The sequence below is a fragment of the Panicum virgatum genome, chromosome 6K (genome assembly GCF_016808335.1).
Source record: "Panicum virgatum strain AP13 chromosome 6K, P.virgatum_v5, whole genome shotgun sequence".
Taxonomy (NCBI): domain Eukaryota; kingdom Viridiplantae; phylum Streptophyta; class Magnoliopsida; order Poales; family Poaceae; genus Panicum; species Panicum virgatum.
Genome location: NC_053141.1, coordinates 46,585,692 through 46,607,099, shown reverse-complemented (window position 1 = coordinate 46,607,099; position 21,408 = coordinate 46,585,692). Strand labels below are relative to the sequence as shown.

The 21,408-nt window shown below is 46.1% G+C and overlaps 2 protein-coding genes across 2 annotated transcripts in view; both read left to right on the top strand.

The window, feature by feature from the left end:
• LOC120713067 (disease resistance protein RPV1-like) overlaps nucleotides 1-21,408 on the top strand; it is a 47,482-nt gene that overhangs the window by 4,876 nt on the left and 21,198 nt on the right. The gene's annotated exons all lie outside the window — the stretch shown is intronic.
• On the top strand, nucleotides 8,469-10,046 carry LOC120713070. Its single transcript, XM_039999050.1, has 2 exons — nucleotides 8,469-8,944; nucleotides 9,110-10,046. The coding sequence occupies exon 2, from the start codon at nucleotides 9,143-9,145 to the stop codon at nucleotides 9,560-9,562; it is 420 nt and encodes a 139-aa protein (XP_039854984.1). The 5' UTR covers nucleotides 8,469-8,944; nucleotides 9,110-9,142; the 3' UTR covers nucleotides 9,563-10,046.

The window sequence follows — 21,408 nt, the reverse complement described above, 5'->3', positions numbered from 1 at the left end:
ACACACAGTCAGCCATGTGGCAGCCTCTGGGCGCGCCACATGTCAAGCTTGACGTCAGCACGGGGTCAGGCTCTGCTGTCGTCATTTATCACGTCAGTGTTGGCTCGGTCAACATTAACCAAGTCAACGGTCAACGGGTCCACGTCCAGGTCAGCGGGTCCGCGGTCAGTGGGGCCCACCAGTCAGTTCACAGGAGACACTGACATGTGGGTCCCGCGTGTCAGCTGGGTTTAAAGCAAACGAAAAGGGTTAACGGGCTCAAAGGAAATGGGCTGGCTAGGCGCAGCCCAGAAACTCGGCTCGGCTCGGCTTGGCTAAACGGGCTGGTTTGGGGAGCAGCTTAGCAGATCGGCTCGCCTTGGCAGGATGGAACGAAGACGGGCCGGCTCGGCTTGGCAGGCTCAGCTCGGGGTATGGCTCGCGGACTGGGCTGGCGAATTGGGCCAAAATCGGCCCATCTCCTTTCTTCACTTCTTTCTTTTCTTCTCCTTCCTTCACCGGCTGACAGTCCGGTCCCTGTGACATCCCGAAACAATTTACTAATTAAGTCACGCGCTAAGTTATTTTCAAAATTTATTTTTTCTTCATTGAGCTCAAACCCTAATTCCTCCCCAGAGTTTTCCGCCGTCCCGACACCCGGCTTCATTCTTCGTGCCACTCTTTTCCGCTGACCGTACTTCTCTTTTTCCTCACCACTGTCAACCCCCACCGCGGCGCCACCATGACCGCCGCCGCCTACTGACCGCCGCCGCCGTGAATCCCCGCCCTGCGGGCCCCCTGTCCCCAAATCAAAGGGGGGAAATCGGCCCCTCGGGTCTCTCTCTCCCATTTTCCCTCACCCAGAGCCGCTCCCGGGCCATACAGCCGGCCCAGGGCCGTCGCCGGCGACGTGCTGCCCCCTCCCCTGTTTCCCAGCATGAGGGGAGGGAGAAGACAGGGCATTTTTCCCATAACCCCCTGGCCCTTCCTCTAATTACTTAAGAACCCTTCCACCTTTTAACATTTTTTGCAAATAAAACCCTTCCCTTTAATATATTTCGAAATAAACCCTCCTCCCATATAAACATAGTTATAAATAAACCCCTGAACCTTTTTAGAATAACCCAAATAATTTCTAAAATACAAACCAAGCCCCTGCCTTCTTAAATTTAATTACAAATAGGCCCCTGGACCCTGATTTAACCCCTAACCCTTTATATAACCTATCATTTCATGTGCCAAACGACCTCGGATCTACCTAAAACTTTACCACGCCTCTCATGACATGATTTTGTCCATGCCATTAGGGAACCGCCCAAAAATATTACCCCGAGCTCCATATCTTAATTATTCTCTATTCGAGCTCAACGATAAAACTTTTATTTCTTTTTCTTGATTGTGTGTTTGTTTGTACGTGTCGTAGACCACGGTGTGAATGAAGGAGAGCCCATTGATGAGTAGTACTGTGAGCCAGCGAACGAGGACCAGTTCTGCGACCCCGAGCCCGAAGGACAGTGCTTCGACCAGGACCTCCCCGAAGGCTTCGAAGACGGCAAGTTCAATCCCATCCTTTGATGCATGTTTTTGTCCTAGTTTTTATAAACACAACCCATTGGCCTATTTTACAAATTGCATATGTTTTGCTTGCATGAAAACACGGTTGGATAGCCACCCCTTGATTTATTATGATCATTCCTTGACCACCGAGATTAATGTCTGATTTTGCTTGGACGTTAATCAATACTAGAACGCTTAGGACCTGCTGCTTCATACAACTTGTTTTATAAAGAAAAGGTGTGTGTGTGGGAAGGGATAAAAGTGGATTTTCGAAAGATGAGTCTAGACGGGATGGATGGCATTTCAGTGTGATTTGCCGTTTGGTGTGCTCGTGCCGGTGTGGCAGGGCAAGGAAGGGAGATATCCATCTTGTCACCCCTAAGGACTGAGTTGGTGTTACATCTCACCTAACTCCACTATCGTGCAAACCACTCGACCGTTCTATGGGCAATGGCTTAGCATAAATCCCACTAGTTAGTCTGATAGCCATCAGGAGAGCTGAGAGCAACGGGTGACTAAGGAGAAGGGATAAGCCCCGAGTGACTTATGCCTCGGTTAAACCTAGGTGAAAGGTCGATGACCCCTTGGTGCATCCCGTGATGGCTAGTCAGGTCTGGCTAAGGTGGGTAATGGCTTTGCTGGGATCTGCACCGACACTAAGGTGATCGTGTTGTGGTACCCCACTTGTGGGTAAAGTTGCACACCTCTACAGAGTTGAAACCTATTCGAATAGTCCATGCCCACGGTTCTGGGCGAGTTACGGTGTGGTCTCACAACTAGTGTTTGCTTTGGGATGGTTTGGCGTGAGTTGTTTTGGAGATGTGTCCGGCAGTTGTGCCGTGTGCTACGGCGGATGAGGAGTCCGGTAGCAGTCTTAAAACTTGGATCTTGTGCGGATCAACCCTTGGTGTTGCTCGATATAAGAAAAACTGGTTCTAGAAATATTTGTTTTCAAACGAATCCCTACATAAAATGTTGTTTTCCGCAAATCAAACCCTAGCCTTATCCTTGATTTACCATATGCATGATACTCTGTTTATACCCCCTCTGTGGGTGTGGTTGGACTTGTTGAGTACGTTAGTACTCACCCCATTCTTTATTTTTACAGAAGAAGATCCAGACTTTGTACCCGACAACGTTGAGTAGGGGTACCGTCCTGCACCCAGCCTTGCATGTGGATTAGGGTCACCCGCAGAAGATACCGCATGGCGCCAGACTCTGATGACTTCCTTTTTATATTTAATATCATTGCGTGTGTGTGGATTGTAATCCTCGCGATAGTGGCGCTTCTCTGCTCTCTACCGCGTAGAGTTGTACGGTAATGAACCATCTAATGTAATAAATGTGTCATCAGCCTCCTGGGACTGATGTTTGTAACACATTTAAGTCTTCTCTTATGAGGGGACGCTTCAGTCCCACTCGTCAGTGCCTTCTTCTACTCTCTTGCAGCTGGGCTCCACATGTCAGCCTCCACGGGATCTTCTGCGTCGGCTCGAGTGATCCAGAGTGGCCTTGTGCCCATGTGGTCGTTCGTGTGCATGCGGGCGCGCTCGAGCCCGTGCGGCGACGGCGGCCAAGCGGACGGTGGTGTGCAGTGCAGAACAAGGCAGCGAGGCTCAGCGGCGGCCCGACGGCGAGGTCCGGCGGCGGCCCGACGGCGAGGTCCGGCGGCGGAGCGGGGTGGCGACGGGTTCCAACTCCGGTGAGGACAGGGCAGGTGCTCGGCTAGGTCAGGAACACGGCGGCGGCACGGCGTGTCCACGCGGCCAGCGCATAGGGCAGGGCCACGGCGAGGCAGAGAACGGGTCGAGGCAGGGCAGCGGGGTCTCCAGGCGACGATGGCGGCGCCAGCATCTGCGTGCGTGTGCGTGGGATTATGCGTCACGGTTCGCCGATGAAGCCAAGGGGGTCAAGGTGGATGGCATGCTCGGCGGCGAGGCAGAGCAGGACAGGGCAAGGCTCGTCGGCGCAGCGGCTTGGGCGACGCGAGGCCGGGAAATGATGGCGGCGAGGCACACGGACAGCAACGGCGAAGCTACGAGGTCCAGGCGGTGGCCAAAAGGGGCAAGGCAAGGCCAAGGCGGGGCCGGGCACGGCGAACGTGCGGGCAGCGCGTGCGCGGGACAAGGCCGGCACGACGGCGCAAAGGAAGGTGAAGGGGGCTACGGGTCACGGCGGTGCGGGCTCCTGCAAGAAAGGCACACAAGGGGATTGGGGTGGTCCTAGGGCTGGCTACAAGGTTCATCGGCGGCAGAGGCAACACCGGCAGCACACAAGGGGAAGGCGAGGAGCGGTGGAACGGCGGCCTACCTCTCGGATTGGGGAAGAACACGACGACGAAGAGGCGAGGTGAGGCCGTGGCGATTCGATGCCGTGCAGGCAGCGCAGGATCGTCGGTGTAGTTGATCGTGGGCGCCAGCTCGGCGACGTGCTCCAGCAGCGGCGGCGTTCTTCTCCTCCTGGCGCTCCTCTCCTCCTCCTTCCTCTCTTCTTCTTCCTCCTCTTCGAGTTCTCCTCTTCTCCTCTCCCTTGCTCTGTTTCTCTGGCGGCGGCGGTAGGAAGGGAAAATTCCCCTAGCTCTAGGGTTTGGGGAGCGGCAGCCACGGGTTTTATAGGGAGCGCCGGCTAGGTTTGGAGCTCGCAGTGGGTCCGGACGCCGAGGGCGTCGATAGGACGCGCGCGCCGGGGCTGGGACGCGTGGCGGCATCCGAGGCTCGCGCGGCAGGGACTTGGCGGGCAAGCAAGGGGACAGGGCAGGCGGCCTTTTCAGCTGGCATCGCGGCACGGCGACCGGGTGGTTGTGGATCCTTGTTGTGAGGTGAGGACGGTGGTGTGCCGCGCGCGTGAGGGCGCAGTTGAGGCTGCGGCGGCGTCATCCACTCAGCGCGAGGAAGAGAAACAAGGGAGGTGATGGGAAAGCTGCCCGGTGGGGTAGAGCTGTCAGCGAAAGCGGGTTGAGGAAGAAGGTGAGGCGGCTGGCGCTCGCGAGCTGGGCCGGGCGAGCGGCTCGGGCTGGCGGCAGGCCATGCGGGTGGTGGTGGCGTGGCTATCGGGCCGGAGGCGCGCGTGTGTGTTGGGCTGGCCTGATGGCGGTTACTGTAGCTCGAGCACTGTAGCACGTCGGGTACTGTAGCGTCGCGTCACTGTTCATCCGCGGGAATTGTCCCATACTGAAAGTTGGTTGAGAGCCAGACCAATTTAAATACCGAGTCACGGGAAGCTAATTAATTCCGGATCGATCCTTTTTGCGCGAAGCGAGGACGAAAGCGCAAGAGGATTAATTAGTAGGTGTGGTTTACTCAACTTGAAGAGTAGATCTTAGCCGTTATCCCGGGCCGGGTCGTTACAGTGGTATCAGAGCCGACTCTCGCGGTTTCACGCCATATACGGGCAGAAGTGCGCGGACATGAGCACGGGCGCGTGGTCGCAGATGCCACCGGCATGTGGACGGGCGCGTGTGGGCGCAGATGCGCGGGCATCGAGGATGCGCCGGCACTGGACGCACGGACGTGGCACAGGGACCGTTGGCACTGGACGCACGGACGTGGCACATGGGACCGTTAGCACTAGACGTATGGGACGTGGCTAAGAGAGGAGATCCTGGTATTTAGGTTGGTCTGGTACTCGACGAGGACGTCGAGTCCTAAGGGGGGATGATTGTAACAGCCCAGGGGAACAGTGTCGGGCCGGGTACTGTAGCAAGACGGGTTACTGTAGCTAGAGTACTGTAGCCGAATTGGACCGGGCCTGATGGCGGTTACTGTAGCTCGAGCACTGTAGCACGTCGGGTACTGTAGCGTCGCGGCACTGTTCATCCGCGGGAATTGTCCCATACTGAAAGTTGGTTGAGAGCCAGACCAATTTAAATACCGAGTCACGGGAAGCTAATTAATTCCGGATCGATCTTTTTTGCGCGAAGCGAGGACGAAAACGCAAGAGGATTAATTAGTAGGTGTGGTTTACTCAACTTGAAGAGTAGATCTTAGCCGTTATCCCGGGCCGGGTCGTTACAGTGACGGGCTGGCGGGGTTAGCAGGCCGGGTTGGGTAGGTTAGGAGGTTTGGGTCCAGCTAGAGTTAGGGGTTTGTTAGCTTTTGTATTTTATTTGAATGGCCCTTTCAAATAAAATACCACACAATTCAAACAAAAGGAATCCAAATCAAATGGAAGCAAGGTAGATTCAATTAAACTCCAACTCCAAATGAATCACACTAGCAATTAATTATCCTTATTTCAAAACAAATTTTAATTTACTAAGAATTTAGAAGGGATGAATTCTTACTTAAGTGCATTTATCTACAACATTCCCACAAAAATTTTGAAATTCACATTTTTGGAGAATATAACATTCCGTAAAAATACAGGATGTTACAGTCTCCCCCCCTCACAAGAATCTCGTCCCCGAGATTAAAGGCTTCCTAGGGCTTCGTAAAAGGTGAAAGGTCACTGTCACTGTCGGTTCCACAGATCTAGCAAGTTGATCGTGGGTCCCCTTCTTTTGTCCATATTTGTGTCTTGTATTTTCTTCGGAATTCCTGAGTTGAGTACTTGATTCTCCCACGAAACTTGGGGAGCGTACGATACGCCCCAGTTATTTGTGAAGTAGCCTCTCTCGAAGGTTCTCTTGTTGATTTCTGTTTGGCCAGGTATCCAAGTTCGTATCCTTATACCAACTGAGTCTCGTTACTTCCATCTGAGTACGAATTAGGCATTAGCCAGAATCTGGTTTCAAAGGTCTGACTTCCATAATGATCCTGTACTTCTTGGATATCCATGGTTAGTCTGACACCAACTGAAGTCCTCTGCAATCTCGGGGAAATAAGAAAAAAGTCCAATTTTGGAAGATTGGAAAAAAAAATTCGACTAAAAGTCTATCTGAATCAATTGTTCATATTGGATAGGCGGGGAGGAAGATCTCAAAGTATGGGGCAAAGGATCAAGCGCTTTTACTTTGCTTTGTCACCCGGGATCCACCACAGGTTGGGTTCGAAGGGATCCTCCAATTGAAAACGATAACAGAATGCATAAGTCATTAGAAGGAATTCTAATAAACAAATAGATATAGTATACCACCTAACGATTTTATTTCCTTTCAAAAAGAAATCAATTCCGTAATGATAAGACGGAAAAAAAGAAAAAAATAAAAAGGAAGTGTGCAAAAAATGACAAGAAGATATTGGAAACCTAAATGGTTTCAATTTCAACCAATCTGTAGTTGATAGCCAAGGTCGCGTTATTAATACTTTGGCTGATATCATCAACCGTGCTAATCTTGGTATGGAGGTAATGCATGGATGTAATGCTCACAACTTCCCTCTAGACCTAGCTGCTCTTGAAGTTCCATCTCTTAATTGATAAGGTTTTTCTACTAACATAGACCATAAGGGAATTTTCATATACACCAGGACTATAATATCAGATTGGGGAGGAAGGTCAGAATTAGCAATTAATAAAAAAGAAAGGACGATACTCCTCCGATGCGAAAGTAATTATGCATCATTCGCATACCTGTAGCAGTTTCAAATAGATCATATATCAATTCTCTCTCTCTCTAAAAATGTAGAAAAAAGGAGTTTGTGTCGTTTTAGCTGGTTGTGACCAAGAAACCACCGGCTTTGCTTGGTGGGCTGGGAATGCCATACTTATCAATTTGTTCGGTAAACTACTTGGAGCTCATGTAGCCCATGCCGGATTAATTGTATTCTGGGCCGGAGCAATGAACCTATTTGAAGTGGCCCAGATATTGATAGTAACCTAATAAAATAAAAATCAAGTAAACATTCTTTTTCCTTAGTTTAAATATTGTATCCTTTTTATTTAAGATCCCCTTTTCTCCATCTCATTTCTACTTCTACTGCTTATTTGGATGTCTATGTGACCCATAGAAAGTAGGTCATATAATACATACATACATAATTGTATGTATAACTATAACTATAAGAAAAAGGAAGGGAAATTTGATAAGATAAGAAGAATATTGGGTTATACATATGGAAAAGCAAAAGTCAAAAAGAATAAAAAAATAGAATAGAGGGAGTTTCGAATCCAATCAAAAAACCTATTTTGGTCTTAGTATGGATAAGGGATCCTCCTATGTTATATTATCCCACTATCAACCATAAATTGATTTGATAGATCCAATATTCATAATATTGAATTGATTCAGTATTATCAGAATGCAAGTCCTCCCCTTAAATTTACAGGATACCCCTTCTTCCTCTCTATGGGATTACATCCCGAGTTATTGTGAAAAAAATAAAGAGATTATGGAAGTCAATATTCTCGCATTTGTTCCTACTGCATTGTTCATTCTAGTTCCTACTGCCTTTTTACTTATTATTTATGTAAAAATAGCCAGCCAAAATTAGAATTAAGAAAATTTTGTCGTTATTGTCGCAAGCATACGACTCATAATGAAATAAAGAAATAGGAGCATCGTGTGTTCAATTTTTCCAAAAAATAGAAAGAGTAAGAACTTCTTATTGAATATATAGAACATAGATGGAATAAAAAATACAAATCAACTCATCTGATTTTAGGTAGATATTATTTCATATGTATAGAAGGTTTATATTTCTATATATTGTATATGAATCAAATAATATATGGATCAAAGAAAGACTACTTCTGGATACAAAATTAATAAAATAAAGAAATCCATTTTTTTCAAATTTTTAAATAAGAAATAAATCATGTATATATCTAAACAACCTTTTCATAAATTTAAGCAGCCCTTTCATAAATCCAAACTAAATGCTACAAAAAATAGGACTAAGAAAGAGGCAAATTGTGTCTAAATAATTAATAGTAGCGACCCTCTTCTACATTTTTATTCATTTAATTTTTCAATTAACTCAATGTTCGTTCCCCGACAGGTTCTACCATAGAGGACAACGATAGACAATAACTCCCCCCCCCCCCCCGAACATCGTACTATGCTCTCCAAAGAGCAACTCTTCTCAAAATCTCAACAAGTTTAGTTCAGACATAGCTGCCTTCTTTTTGGGAGTGAAGCAATGTCAAACCAAAATACCCAATAAGCATAAGCATTAGCAAGGGTTTCAATGCGGACTTTGATGGGGATCAAATGGCTGTTCATCTATCTTTATCCTTGGAAGCTCAGGCGGAAGCCTGTTTACTTGTGTTTTCTCATATGAATCTCTTGTCTCCCGCTCGTCTTCTTTCCTTGCTCTTTTCTATCGGTAGAGTCCTTCCGCACCAATACCACTGTTTGCAGTATTCACCTAGGATTCCATCTCTTCACTGTCCGTAGGTTGTTGCCTTTTGCTTCCCCATCTCTTCTAAGAGAAAAAGACCCAACTCAAGCTTCAATCAGACAATCACCGTGATTCTCGATCATCGCCTCCACCTCTCCTTGCTTGTCATAGCGCACGGTGCTCACTGAGAAGTGAGCAACTATGAATCACCGATACTTCACTAACCCAGCCGTACTCGTATCCGATACTTCGATACTTCGATACTCCGATACTCTCTCTATACTACAACTATGTCATTTTATAAACTCACGTATCACCGTATCGCCGTACCAGTATCGCGTATCGGTGATACATAGGTGAGCAAGCACCATCCCCAACAAAGACTGCCCATGGCCCTGGCCGGGTCGCTACTTCTTCCCTGGGTGGAAGGTTTAGTCGGCAAGGCGGCCGACGTGCTCGTCCAGAGGGTCACCGGCATGTGGGGCATCGAAAGCTATCGCCGCAAGCTGGAGGACCAACTGGTGTACATGCTGTCCCTTCTAGCCGTCGCCGAGGAGAAGGCCGAGGCCAAGATGGAGGCCGGCCGTGCTGTCAAGGCGTGGATGAAGAAGCTCAAGACTGCCGCGTACGAGGCTGACGACGTCCTCGATGCCTTCCAATACGAGGCTCTGCGCCACGAGGTTCAGGCTAGCGAGTCCGCATCACGAAAGGTACTCTACTTCTCTAAACATTATATGTTCCTCGCACTTGGGCTTTATCGTAATAATTTGCTTTTTTCTTCGGACAGAATTTGTTCAATGTTGAGCTAATTTGGGGCAAAGTGTGAAACCTGCTCCAAGACTGGTTCAGCCTATGTTCAAGAGTGCTGTGCGCATGTGGTGGAAGAAGTGAAACACATCTGCTCAACTGTAGCAGTTGAGCAGGAGACTGCTCAGATAATTGCTGAAGAAGTGCAGAGCTCCAATCTGTGGCAGAAGATGAAATGGTAGAAGACTGAAGCTGAAGTAAGACACAAAGAAGAGGACCGAAGGAAAACAGAGTGCATCATTTTTGAGCTTTTGTTGTTCTTTTTTTTTGATACGTGTCCCATACGGTAGCTGTATGCATGCTGATTGCTGAGGGTGACGTAGCTGAACCCAAACTCGCCGTGGATGAGCTGCTCTGAAAACTCAGTTTGGTAACACTGGGACATTGCGATGGCTCCGGCTCAGCTCGTTGTCAAAAGTAGGAAATACTCTCATTGTTTGCATGGTTGTACATATATCGGAAGCAACGAAAATCATGTTCTGACCATTTCTATATGTTAAAGACCCACCGCTCCGAGCCTTCTCATTGGGCCACCATAGCAAAAATAATTTCGTCCGTTTGATCTGCATCCTTCGGTGACTATCTCCTCCGCTAGTTCTCCGGCTGCCGTAAAAAAAATCTCCTTTCGCGAAGCATCCGATAGGCCGCCACTACCGTGGTTGCAGCCGGAACTGCCGTGCCGGCGACACCCGCGGGACGCCGGCCCTCTGCTCGAGCGCGGGGGCCGCAGCTGCCTCCACTACCGCTGCTGGAGCTGCAAGCGGCGGCCGCAGGATCCGCAGCCGCAACTGCATCGAGCGCCCACTGGCCGTCGGCCCTTCCATGCGCGGCCCGCCACCCGCTGCCTGCCGTCCACATGCGTCCCGCTGTTGCCTCCAATGCTAGCGTCCCAATGCGTTAGAGGGAGAGGGTAGGCGAGACGTCACCTGTCCGCTACCGCTGCCGCAGCTGCATCCGCCCCCGCACCCGCAGGCCACTGTCCGCGTGCAATCTGCTACCCGCCGGTCAACACTTGTTGCCTACCTGCTTTGCTTGTGCTGCCAGTGCCACCAACGCTACCGTGCCACTGCGTCATCTCTTCATGTCGAAGGTGCAGTGATGGCAATAGAGACCGCTCCACCTATCGCTCATTCTGTGATTTTAGTTGCTGCAGCCCCATTACTTGCGAACTAAGGGTTCTTAAACCTTCTAAACTCTATGGTCTTAAGCTTGCAACTGAATTCATTAGATCTAGATTTAATTTGGTTTCCTTATAATGTTTGAACCGCGCTAGATGTTCCTTTCATTCTTCCTCTTTTTCTGTCCTTTTCTCTTTGCAGCATTATGTTACTGTTATGTGTCTCCCCTTTTACCTATAACATTTCTAAATTGTTTCAAAAAAAGAACTATGAAGGAACAACAAAAAGCAAGGCAACAAATCAGCTTTCCACAAGCAGGGAAGGTACTGGCCAGGTATGTTTTCTCAAATTCAATCGTTATAACATGAAATATATTCAGAAAATATAATCTGTCTGCTTCCTGTCAATAGGATGAAACTTTAGATCATGTTTCTGATTTAGATGACACAAGGAAGAAAAACATCTCATTAGAAGGTGATTCATCACTTCATATTGGAACCAAAAGGTGCTAATCATCATCATCTGCAATTTTCATTTAAAATATGATAGAATAATTTTCTGAAGTCATCTAAACTGAAAGAAACTTCAATACAGATTCCTAATCGAAGAAAATCCACAGCATCTAAGAAAAGCAAGCCATCTAAGAGTCCCCACGACTCCAAAAAAACTACTAACACAATCATTTAATTGTTCATGTAACAATACATCTGTTGACATCGTATGTGCAGTAAATAGGGAATTCAAAAAAAGAATTCTATTTATGTTATCGAAACTAATTATCTCTTCTCAATAATAATTACAGGCACCAAGATGGCACCAAAAGGAAGAACTTTGGATTTATTAATTTGACTTACCTGTTTACAATAAACATATGATTACTTCTATTCATATCTGCACAGAACATTACAATGCCCTTTTGTACTAATTCTATAAGTACAAGGCAAAAGGGAAATAAGAAGATCATCATATCTACATTCTGTTATAAAAATGTGCACCAAAGCATCATTGGAGAATCTGGTAAATCTTAATAACACTCAGTTTTGTCTTATCATAATACAACATAGGTGGTTGTAAGAATGTTCCTAATATTATTTTCTAATGGCTTTTCAGGAATCCAGTCATCACTATATTTGAAACCTACTTCTTGAAGTCAACCTGCATTTCTAGAACCGAACCTGGCAGGCCTCATCTTCTGAAAGTCAAGGCGTTATCTATTTAATTGTGGTTACATTTGATATGAAATTAAACTCTGCTTCTGCAAGTCAAAGACTTCCTTTCCAATGTTGACTATTATAATAATAAAGGATGGCAACCAAGATGACAATTCCTTTCCGATGTTCTTATTCTCATTTTGATTTTCTTTTTCTTCTGTTTTGCTTCATCTTTTATTTGTTCTTTTAGTTACTCCTTGATAAAAGACTTCCTTAAATTTAAATGTAGAACTCTGCTTCTGCAAGTCATATAGTTTTTGGCAGGAATGACACACACACTTCCAGAAGTAGGAATGGCAGTACTCTTCTGCTTGAGTTCTTAACTGCTTTCTCGCTTAGTATTTCCAAACAAAATCTCAGCTAACAATGTATAGAAAGGCTTTTATGTGAAATGCATAGGGAGGTATGCCATGAATATCTATTGTCACTTGAACTTTCCTGCATCTAGTAGTTTGATCTGCCTAAAACTATCTATATGTATGTAACTGAACTTCCAGTGCACTGTAAAAATGCTGAATGTCGCTTACTTATAACTACTCATGTAATATATGTGCATGTCCTTGCTATGAAACCTCTCCATAGCTTAACCCTCTTACTGTTCCCTCATGGTCAGCTGATTCCTAAACCTTTATGTACATATATATCAATAATTTGCATACTTCTTCAGTATGCAATGCGATGTAACAGATGCTGGCTCCAATTGCCTTTGCCAATTATCATGCAACTCCACATAGACAAGTTTTTTTAAAAAAAATTGCTGCTATATACGTATGTATATTTCGAGCTTCACAGATGTTAAACGCATTTACTCTTAAACTTTGCTTATATCATTAAAAAAATGACATGAGGGTGCGCCAAGGCACGTGCAAAGTACTCGTTCAGTGTTAAAGGAACTGTGAAAGAATTGGCCCTGTTTAGTTGCCTTCAAAATTTCAAAACTTTACAAAATTCCCTGTCACATCGAATTTTTCTACGCATGCATGAAATATTAAATATAGTTAAACAAAATAACTAATTACACAGTTTAACTATAATTTGCAAGACGAATCTTTTGAGCCTAGTTAACCCATGGCGGGACAATAATTATCAAATACAAACAAAAATGCTACAATGCTTTACACCCAAAACTTTATACATCTAAACAAGGCCTGAGACTGAGAACAATGTCTGCACGAAGGGAACCTGTATGAACGTCCACAACTCTACATGAATGAATAACTGTAACTGGTTAGATTTTTGCCCCTCCAAGACTGATCACATCCACGCCGCTCCTCTCTTTTTTTTTTGACGCCGCCGCTCCTCTCTTGTGCGCGCGTGTCTCTATTGGTCAAAGGCTAGCTGCTGTTCGGACCACTAGAACATTTAGTGCGCTTTGCGCGCCCTAGCATGACTACAATAAATTTTAACAATATAAATGAGTTAAAGAGCATCTACCTGAAATTTTGTTCAAAAAGTATGTAAAAAATTATATCAGGTATCCCTAATATAGCGTGCTTTGCTAAGCCTATGCTTCCCTTTTCTTATTCTCAAATAGTCAATTTATTACAAATATTTTAAGTAGCATCTGGTAAAAACTTTGACGGAGTTATGATGATGAATAGAAGCTCAGACGATCAGCTATTAATTATACAAAATAAAGTTGCATGTTCCCAATTAACATCTACACTATATTAGTGATTAGTGATAAGAATATAACAAATCTTGTTCTCTTCTATTTATTTTCTTCTTTTGTTTATTTCTCTTGCTTTTTCTTCTCTTTCCTATTTCTTTCCTTCTATTTCTATTTCCCTTCTTTTTCCCAATCCTTTGTATCTATTTTTTTATCTATTCTCTCTCTTTCTTTCTTTCCTCATTATAAATCTCATGTATATGTTGTCAGTCGAAACCCACCGGCGAGCAGCGACGGGCAACACGAAGAGCCGGGAGGTCGCCGGGGCGCTGGCAGGCACTGCTCCCTCGTCGACGGCCCGCAATTCCGTCACGCGCCCGGAGAATGTGTGGAAAGCCGAGCGTGCCATCTGACCTATACCCCATCAGGAGGGTGCGAACGTGCTCCGAACAGTTTCCTGCGTACAAAGACACGTGTAAATGTAAGTCCGAGGCGTGGTCGGCTCCCCGGGACGACTCTTGCATCGGCTTTAAAGAGCCGATCGAGTCCCGGTGTCAGATTGGATCTGAATCTATCCAGATATTGATGAATAAAGCAAATAACTAAGAAACTGCTTCAATTAAATCTAATTAATCTAATCCACGATGGTAACAGCTTCACTGCTAGATCGGAACATCCTACACGTGACTAGGCCTAATGAACGTAACAGACAACTAAACCGTAACCCAAAACAGAGGCCTAAGAACTAGCAAGAGCCGAATCCCGGAACAATCCATATCAAGGCCAAGATAAAGCATCTATTACACCACCGGATCATCCAATCCGTTTGCAAGGCCTAACCTAACGATATTACACAAACTCTTAAGATAAGAGCAAACCACAACAGATTAGATCTACTAAACATAAAAGAAGCAGGGTGCTGGCTCTGTGCAACTAATTCTATGCGACAAGAACTAGCATAAGATTGAAACGTGACTACACAGAGACAACATGATATTCGTAGATGATAAGCAACGAAGCACAATGGATCTGCTAAAAGTCAAGCTATGAACATCAAGATAACTAGCATTACTCGCCATAAAAAATGCTTCAGTACGAGTAATACCAAGGTAAAAGCAAGAACAATGTTGCCCTGATCGCAAGAAGCGATCAGGGCAGCATGGCACTTACTTGGATGAAACCCTAGGATTAGGTGTGGCGATGCGCCGAGAGTTGTTGTTTGCGAAACGTGATGACGCTCTCCTTTACGAATAACAAATGGTACATATTTATAGTCTGGAGACTTGGGAAACAATCTAAACTAATCTTGTCCCGATCGGACTCTATCTATAATCTTAAACTAAATCTAAGGATACATGGCCCATGTGGCCCAGATGCTCACGCAGGAGCCGATTTACAAGTCTTCTTCAATCTTCTGCTTTAAGCCCATCTTGCTTTCGGCCCATAAATTAATCCTATTAATTTATGGCAATAACATATGCCCCCTGGTTTTGGCAATGATAGTTCCAAAACCAATCCATTGCTTCATCTTCCCGTTAATGCTCATTAAACGCACTGCAACCACCAAAGAAGACGCAACGTCTCTACAACTGGCTCCTCGTAGAACGTGAAAACTGCCGATCCATCTTCCATCTTTTCACTATTTAATCTCGCCCCGAATCGGCTCTTCTTCACAGCAAAAACTTCTTCTTCCTCCCAAGCCAGTAGCACAGAAACCCCAATCCTTCCATAGCCATGGCCATCTCTTCCTCCTCCGACTCCAACTCCTTTGGAGACTCTTCTTCCTCTTCTTCTCCTTCTTCCCCTCTCCCTGCTTCTTCCATCGACTCCATTCCGGAGAGTCGGGAGTCGACGCCGGAGTGGGACCCAACCGCAGCGTATGAAGCGCTGGCTCCTCTGCACTGGGATGCAGAGGAGTTTGACTTCGGGGTCGTCTCCGAGGAGGACGAGCCCATGACTGAAGGAGAAGACCTCCGGCTCCTCTTCCAAGAGGAGTCGGAGAGCGGCGAGGAAGAAGACCCCTCTTCGAACGGAGTCGACTCCTCCTCGGAAGAGGAGATCGACTCCCCCTCCGATGACGACGAGCCGATGGGCGGCAAGCCCTTTCGGTTCCTCGGGTCCTCCGAGGAGGATAGCGAGGAAGAGAAGACCGGCGACGGCGACGGCTGGAGCGACTTCGGGTCTGAAGGCGGCAGCAGCGCCTTCAGCAGCGATGATGACGACGACGACGGCAGCGACGACGACGGCAGCGGGGATGCGCAAGCCCGAAGCCCTAAGCGTCATAGGTACTAGGTACCTACGAACTATAGTAGTAGCCTCGTAGGGGTAGGATCACAAAGCCGAAGGATTAATTCCTTTGTAACAATCGGCTTTCCTTGTAATGAACTCAACTTCCCTTTAATTTCGTGTGTTCGATATTTACTTTCCAAAAAGCCGATGGCAACGCATCAGGCTTCTATAAATATCCAAGAGCCGACGGAATTCAAACTAGAAGCAACCCGCAGAAGAATAGAGTAATACTTCCTGCCTGAACCGAACTCGATGAACTCTCGAATCCGAGCGCAATTCGAAAAACAAGCTCTACAAATTCGAGCAAGAACTCTCCAAGCAGCCGGAATTCGAATCAGAACCCATAGCAACCAAACCTTAAGTCAACGGATCTTGGACCATGGCAGATTCTGCAGCTCATACGACAAGCTCTGCAATCAATGATGCGGCAATCCACGACCTGAAGGTAATATTCGGCCTAATCCTTTAGTTTTCTTCAGCTTACCAAGCCTCTGAAACTGAAACTCTGAAACATGACACCATACGCATATTTCTGAATTTCTGAACTTCAGGTGTCAGACATCCTTCTGCCGCATCCCTCTAATCCAAAATCTTTCTGTCTTGGCCCACAAACCCATGAAAACACCATATATTTGATCTCTTGTGAAGCAAATAGGATACCTTTTGTGAGTCAAAACATCGATCTGAACCTCTGGGCCGACTGCTTAAGAGCCTGACCCAATCCTCCTGAGAGCTGGATCACATGGTACAACAGAGTAGCAAAAGCTCATATGCCCTTGTGACAGGATTTGAACATAGCCGATGCACTTAGCTTATCAATGTCACCCCTTGACAAAGATGAAAATCTTCTGAAATCCATCGGCTATTTTTGGTCTGATGCCCTGAATTATTTCCTCTTTGGTCATGGACCCATGACCCCTACCCTGCTGGATGTCACCATGATCACTGGCCTAGACATTAGCTCTCCTAATCCTACTGCCCACAAAATGGCAGAAGTCCCCTTCAAACTTTCTTCCAAGGTCAACTGCACAAACTGGGGCACTTACATGAACCAGCACATGAAAACAAATGGTCCAGTGACTGAGAAGGAACACACAGCCTTCTTAAATCTTTGGTTAGAGCACTTCATCTTCTGCGGTCCTTCTTTAGCTCCAACAGAACTATCTTCCCTTGGCCTACCACCTGGCCCATGGCAATCACACCGGCCTTGGCAAACTCTTCCTTGGAGAAACTTACAGATATCTACATTTGATGACATCTAACCTGCTTAATCACAAGAAACTGAGAACTGGAGGCCCTTGGTGGTTTATTCAGTTGTGGGCACAACTGTACTTCCAGCACCATATTCCCAACTTCCAAGGCCTGACCAAGAACTCTTTCCCTGATGAGAGTGGAAAACCAATTAGATGTACTAGTTACGGCCAAGCTTTATTCAGCCTTCCTGGCAGTAAATTAAATTCATCAGATGCAGCAAACTGGTTCAGAGTTTTCTACAAAGGACTAGATAATCCCCTCTACTTCCCATTCACTGAATCTGAATCCTTCGAAAACCCAACTGCCTTCAGATTAGATAACTTTGCCGATGATGACAGCACTCGGCATTTGTATTCTTTGATGATTCGACCTGGCTTCCTCCCTGTTGGCATCAGCACCTCTAATAGAATCATCAAGCCAGGTTATGAATCTTACCAACCAATTATAGCAGCTCGGCAATTTGGCCTAGGACAGGTCCCTCCCCACTTCCATATTCACCACTTGGTGGAGAGCAGAGCTGATCTGCCTGATGGTCTCACTAGCTCAAGATGTTACAGCATGTTTGATAATCTCCACATTCCAATACCAGCCGATCTGTCCTTCACCTCTTCATCAATCGAACTTGATACTTGGTGGAACATGTGGAAAACTCATGTCTTCAGAAAAGCTCTAGGTCCTCGACTGCAGCAAATCGATCTTGAATATGTAATCCCCGAGGAAGAGGTACTGAATTTATGCATTTTTCTCTCTCCAAATCATCCATCCTTCCATTTGTCTAATTCTAACTCACCCTGTTTGCAGCAACAAGATGGTCCAGATCCTATGACCATCAACGGGGAGCCATTCCACTTTCTTCCGATTGCTCCTAATGTACTCTTCTGCAAAGGATCACCAATAATGAAGAAAGTGATAATGACTGTTTAGCCAGACTTACTTCAGTCGGCTTCCAAACGAAGACAAACTTCTGCAAGTGTTGCCCCCGAGTCTTGACCAAGAAAAGGAAGATGATCACGAGGCGAGTGATCAAGAAACCAGTACCAGCTTCTCCGAGTCCATCAGAGTCCAACACCAACCAGGTAACTTATCATTCAAAAACTTCTTCTTTATTTCGTACACATGCACTCTGGTTGACTGTAATTCTATTTCCAGGATGCAGCTGAAGAAATCCCCAATGCAGAAAGCCAAGTACAACATGGGATGACTGCTACTCCTGATGCACTGACGGAGACAAACGAAGAACAAACCGATGCAGTAGATGTTCTTGACGTCAACACCAGCTCTAACAGGACAGTTGCTCTTGAACCGTCCAACACTTCTTCTTCAGAACAGGTAACATTCCAAAACCAATTCTGAACCAGCCAATAACTCCATAAATGCATCTTGCTCTAACCCCAGATATATCCATAGAGCTTTGACATTTCAGGTTTGCTTTCCTTTGACCCTGCATCAATGGGTCTGACTGTCCCTGGAGCAGAGACATCATCTTTGGAGCAATCGGCTAACTTAGCACATCAGGTTCAACTCATCAAGGATATACTATCTGCTCCAATCACTGCTCTGGTTGATGATTCCAGCAAGATAAAGAACATCTTCGAGCAAATAGAATCCCAACTCCCGGAGCCATTGCAAATCAAACTCTGGCCAGCCAGCAACCTTCCATTCTTTCGGATAGAAGTGAATAAAGCACAACAAAGGATGGACGCACGTCGCTCTCAAGCTTCTCTGAAAGCCGACATTACCCAAAAGTGCAAGGCCCTTAACCAGAAGAAGGCAACTCTAGATATCAAAGCTGATGTGTCTGCCAACATGAACCGACTCAACCTCCTGAAGAAAGAATTGGCGGAACTCGAAGAAAAGGTCCGCACCACCAAGGAACTCATCCAGGCCGAGGAAGCTTCCATTGCAAACTTCAGACAAGAAACCCAGGAAATAGCCGAGCAGATACAAGCAGAGTTTGCAGAAATAAGCACCTTGAGTCGGCATATAGTAACAGGCAATGACAAGGATGACGAAGCAATTATAGCACGAGCAGACGCCGTCCGTACTGAAGCCATACATGCCATAGAAGAATTCCTGAACCAGTAGATAGGCTCGAGAAACAATTAGTACTACCTGTTAACCTGAAACTTGTAACTATTTTAAAAACATCTTAAGTCGATGGTTAGACATCGGCTGTCTTGCTTTTATATATATTTTACTAGCCAACTCAACGTGTTGGCCCCTTCTCTTTTTCTTTTTTTTTACTGGCCAACTCAACGTGTTGGCCTGTCATCATTTTTTTTGCTGGCCAACTCAACGTGTTGGCCTTTCATGATATTTTTTTTTTGCGGCCAACTCAACGTGTTGGCCTGTCATGATTACAGCCAGATGGATCTCATCGGCTCTTGTTACTCGCTTTCCCACATGCTCGGGAAATACTTCTTGAGGTATTGACCATTGACAGCGACAGACTTGACACCGTCCAATTCCTCGAGCATGTATGCATTCCCAGGCAAAACCTGATCAACCTTGTATGGCCCGTGCCAAGTTGGAGACCATTTACCAAACTTTTTATCTTTAGTTCCCAACGACAATACTACCTCCCAAACCAAGTCTCCCACCTGGAAATCCTTAGGCTTGACCTTCTTGTTGTATGCACGAGCAACTTTAGCCTTATTTTCCTTGATCTTCTCCAGCGACCAAAGCCTTAGCTCTGTCAGATCCTCCACGTTGTCATTCATCAAGGCTACATATTGTTCGGTTGATAGATCATTCTGAAACTCAACACGCCTTGATCTAGCCATGATTTCCCATGGTAGCACAGCATCCTGGCCGTAGACTAGATGGTACGGCGATGTCTTGGTGGACCCATGACATGAAATACGATATGCCCACAAGGCTTCTGATAACACCTCATGCCAGCGCCTAAGATATTCATCGATCTTTCTCTTTATGAGCTTGATGAGGCTCTGGTTGGATGCTTCAGCCTGTCCATTAGCTTGGGCATAATATGGAGATGATCTGATCAGCTTAATCCCTATGTCATCGGCAAACTTTTTGAATTCCTCTGATATAAAGACCGATCCTCCATCTGTCGTGATGGTCTGAGGGATCCCAAATTTGTGGATGATGTGTTCTTTGACAAAGCTGATCACATCTCTCGATCGTACTGACCTCATGGGCGCTGCCTCTACCTACTTTGTGAAATAATCTGTGGCAGCTAAGACCCATTGGTGACCCTTGCTAGACGACGGGTTGATCTGTCCAATCATGTCCATGCCCCAACCTCTGAATGGCCACGGTTTGATGATAGGATTCATCAATGATGCTGGCACTATCTGAATTTTGCCAAACCTCTGACATGCTTGACATCCTTTATAATATTTGAAACAATCTTCCAGCATAGTGGGCCAGTAATAACCCGATCGCCTAATCAGCCACTTCATCTTATGAGCCGATTGGTGAGTACCGCAGGCTCCTTCATGAACCTCATGCAAGCGCCGATTTGACTCTGAAGGTCCCAGACATTTAAGTAGTAGTCCTTCCAAGGTCCTGTAGAACATGTCATCCCCTATCAGAACATACTTCATGGCCTTGAGTCTTGTCCTTCTGGGTGCCCCCCGAGCCGAATCCTTCAAGTAATTGAAGATATCGGCTCTCCAGTGTCCGGGTTCTAGAAACTGAACCTCCACGTCGACTCCATCGGCTGCTTCCCTGTACCCGGAAGCCATCTGTGCCAAGTCATTGGCTTCATTGTTCAGAGTTCGGCGTATCCAGTGGAAATTGATGTACCAAAATTGTGACATCAACTCACGGCACTATGTCCATATCGGAAATAGAGCCTCGCTCTCACATCTATATTCTTCCATGAGCTGAGAAATCACCAACTTTGAATCTCCAAAAATTTCCACGGCTTCTGCACCAGCTTCGAGGAGTAGTTCCATCTCTTTGCGAACGGCTTCATATTCCACCAAATTATTGGTGCATGGGGCAGTCATTCTGATGGAAAAGGAGTAAGTCGCCCCACGCGGTGAGACCAACAGAATTCCCACATCGCACCCATCATCACAAGCCGATCCGTCAAAAAACATAGCCCAAGCACGAATAAATAATACAGCAATATCAGCGCTGATCCTGTCTGCAACAAGATCCGCCAGTGCTTGTCCCTTGACCGCTTTCGCAGGCTGATACCGAATATCGAACTCTGACAATGCAAACATCCATTTTCCAAGCCGGCCTTTCAGGACAGGAGCCGACAGCATGTGCTTTACGACATCCGATTTGCATATGACAATTGTTTCCGCCGAGAGAAAAATATGGCGAAGCTTTGTACATGTAAAGTATAAGCAAAGACAAAGCTTCTCGATTTCAGGATACCTGGTCTCGGT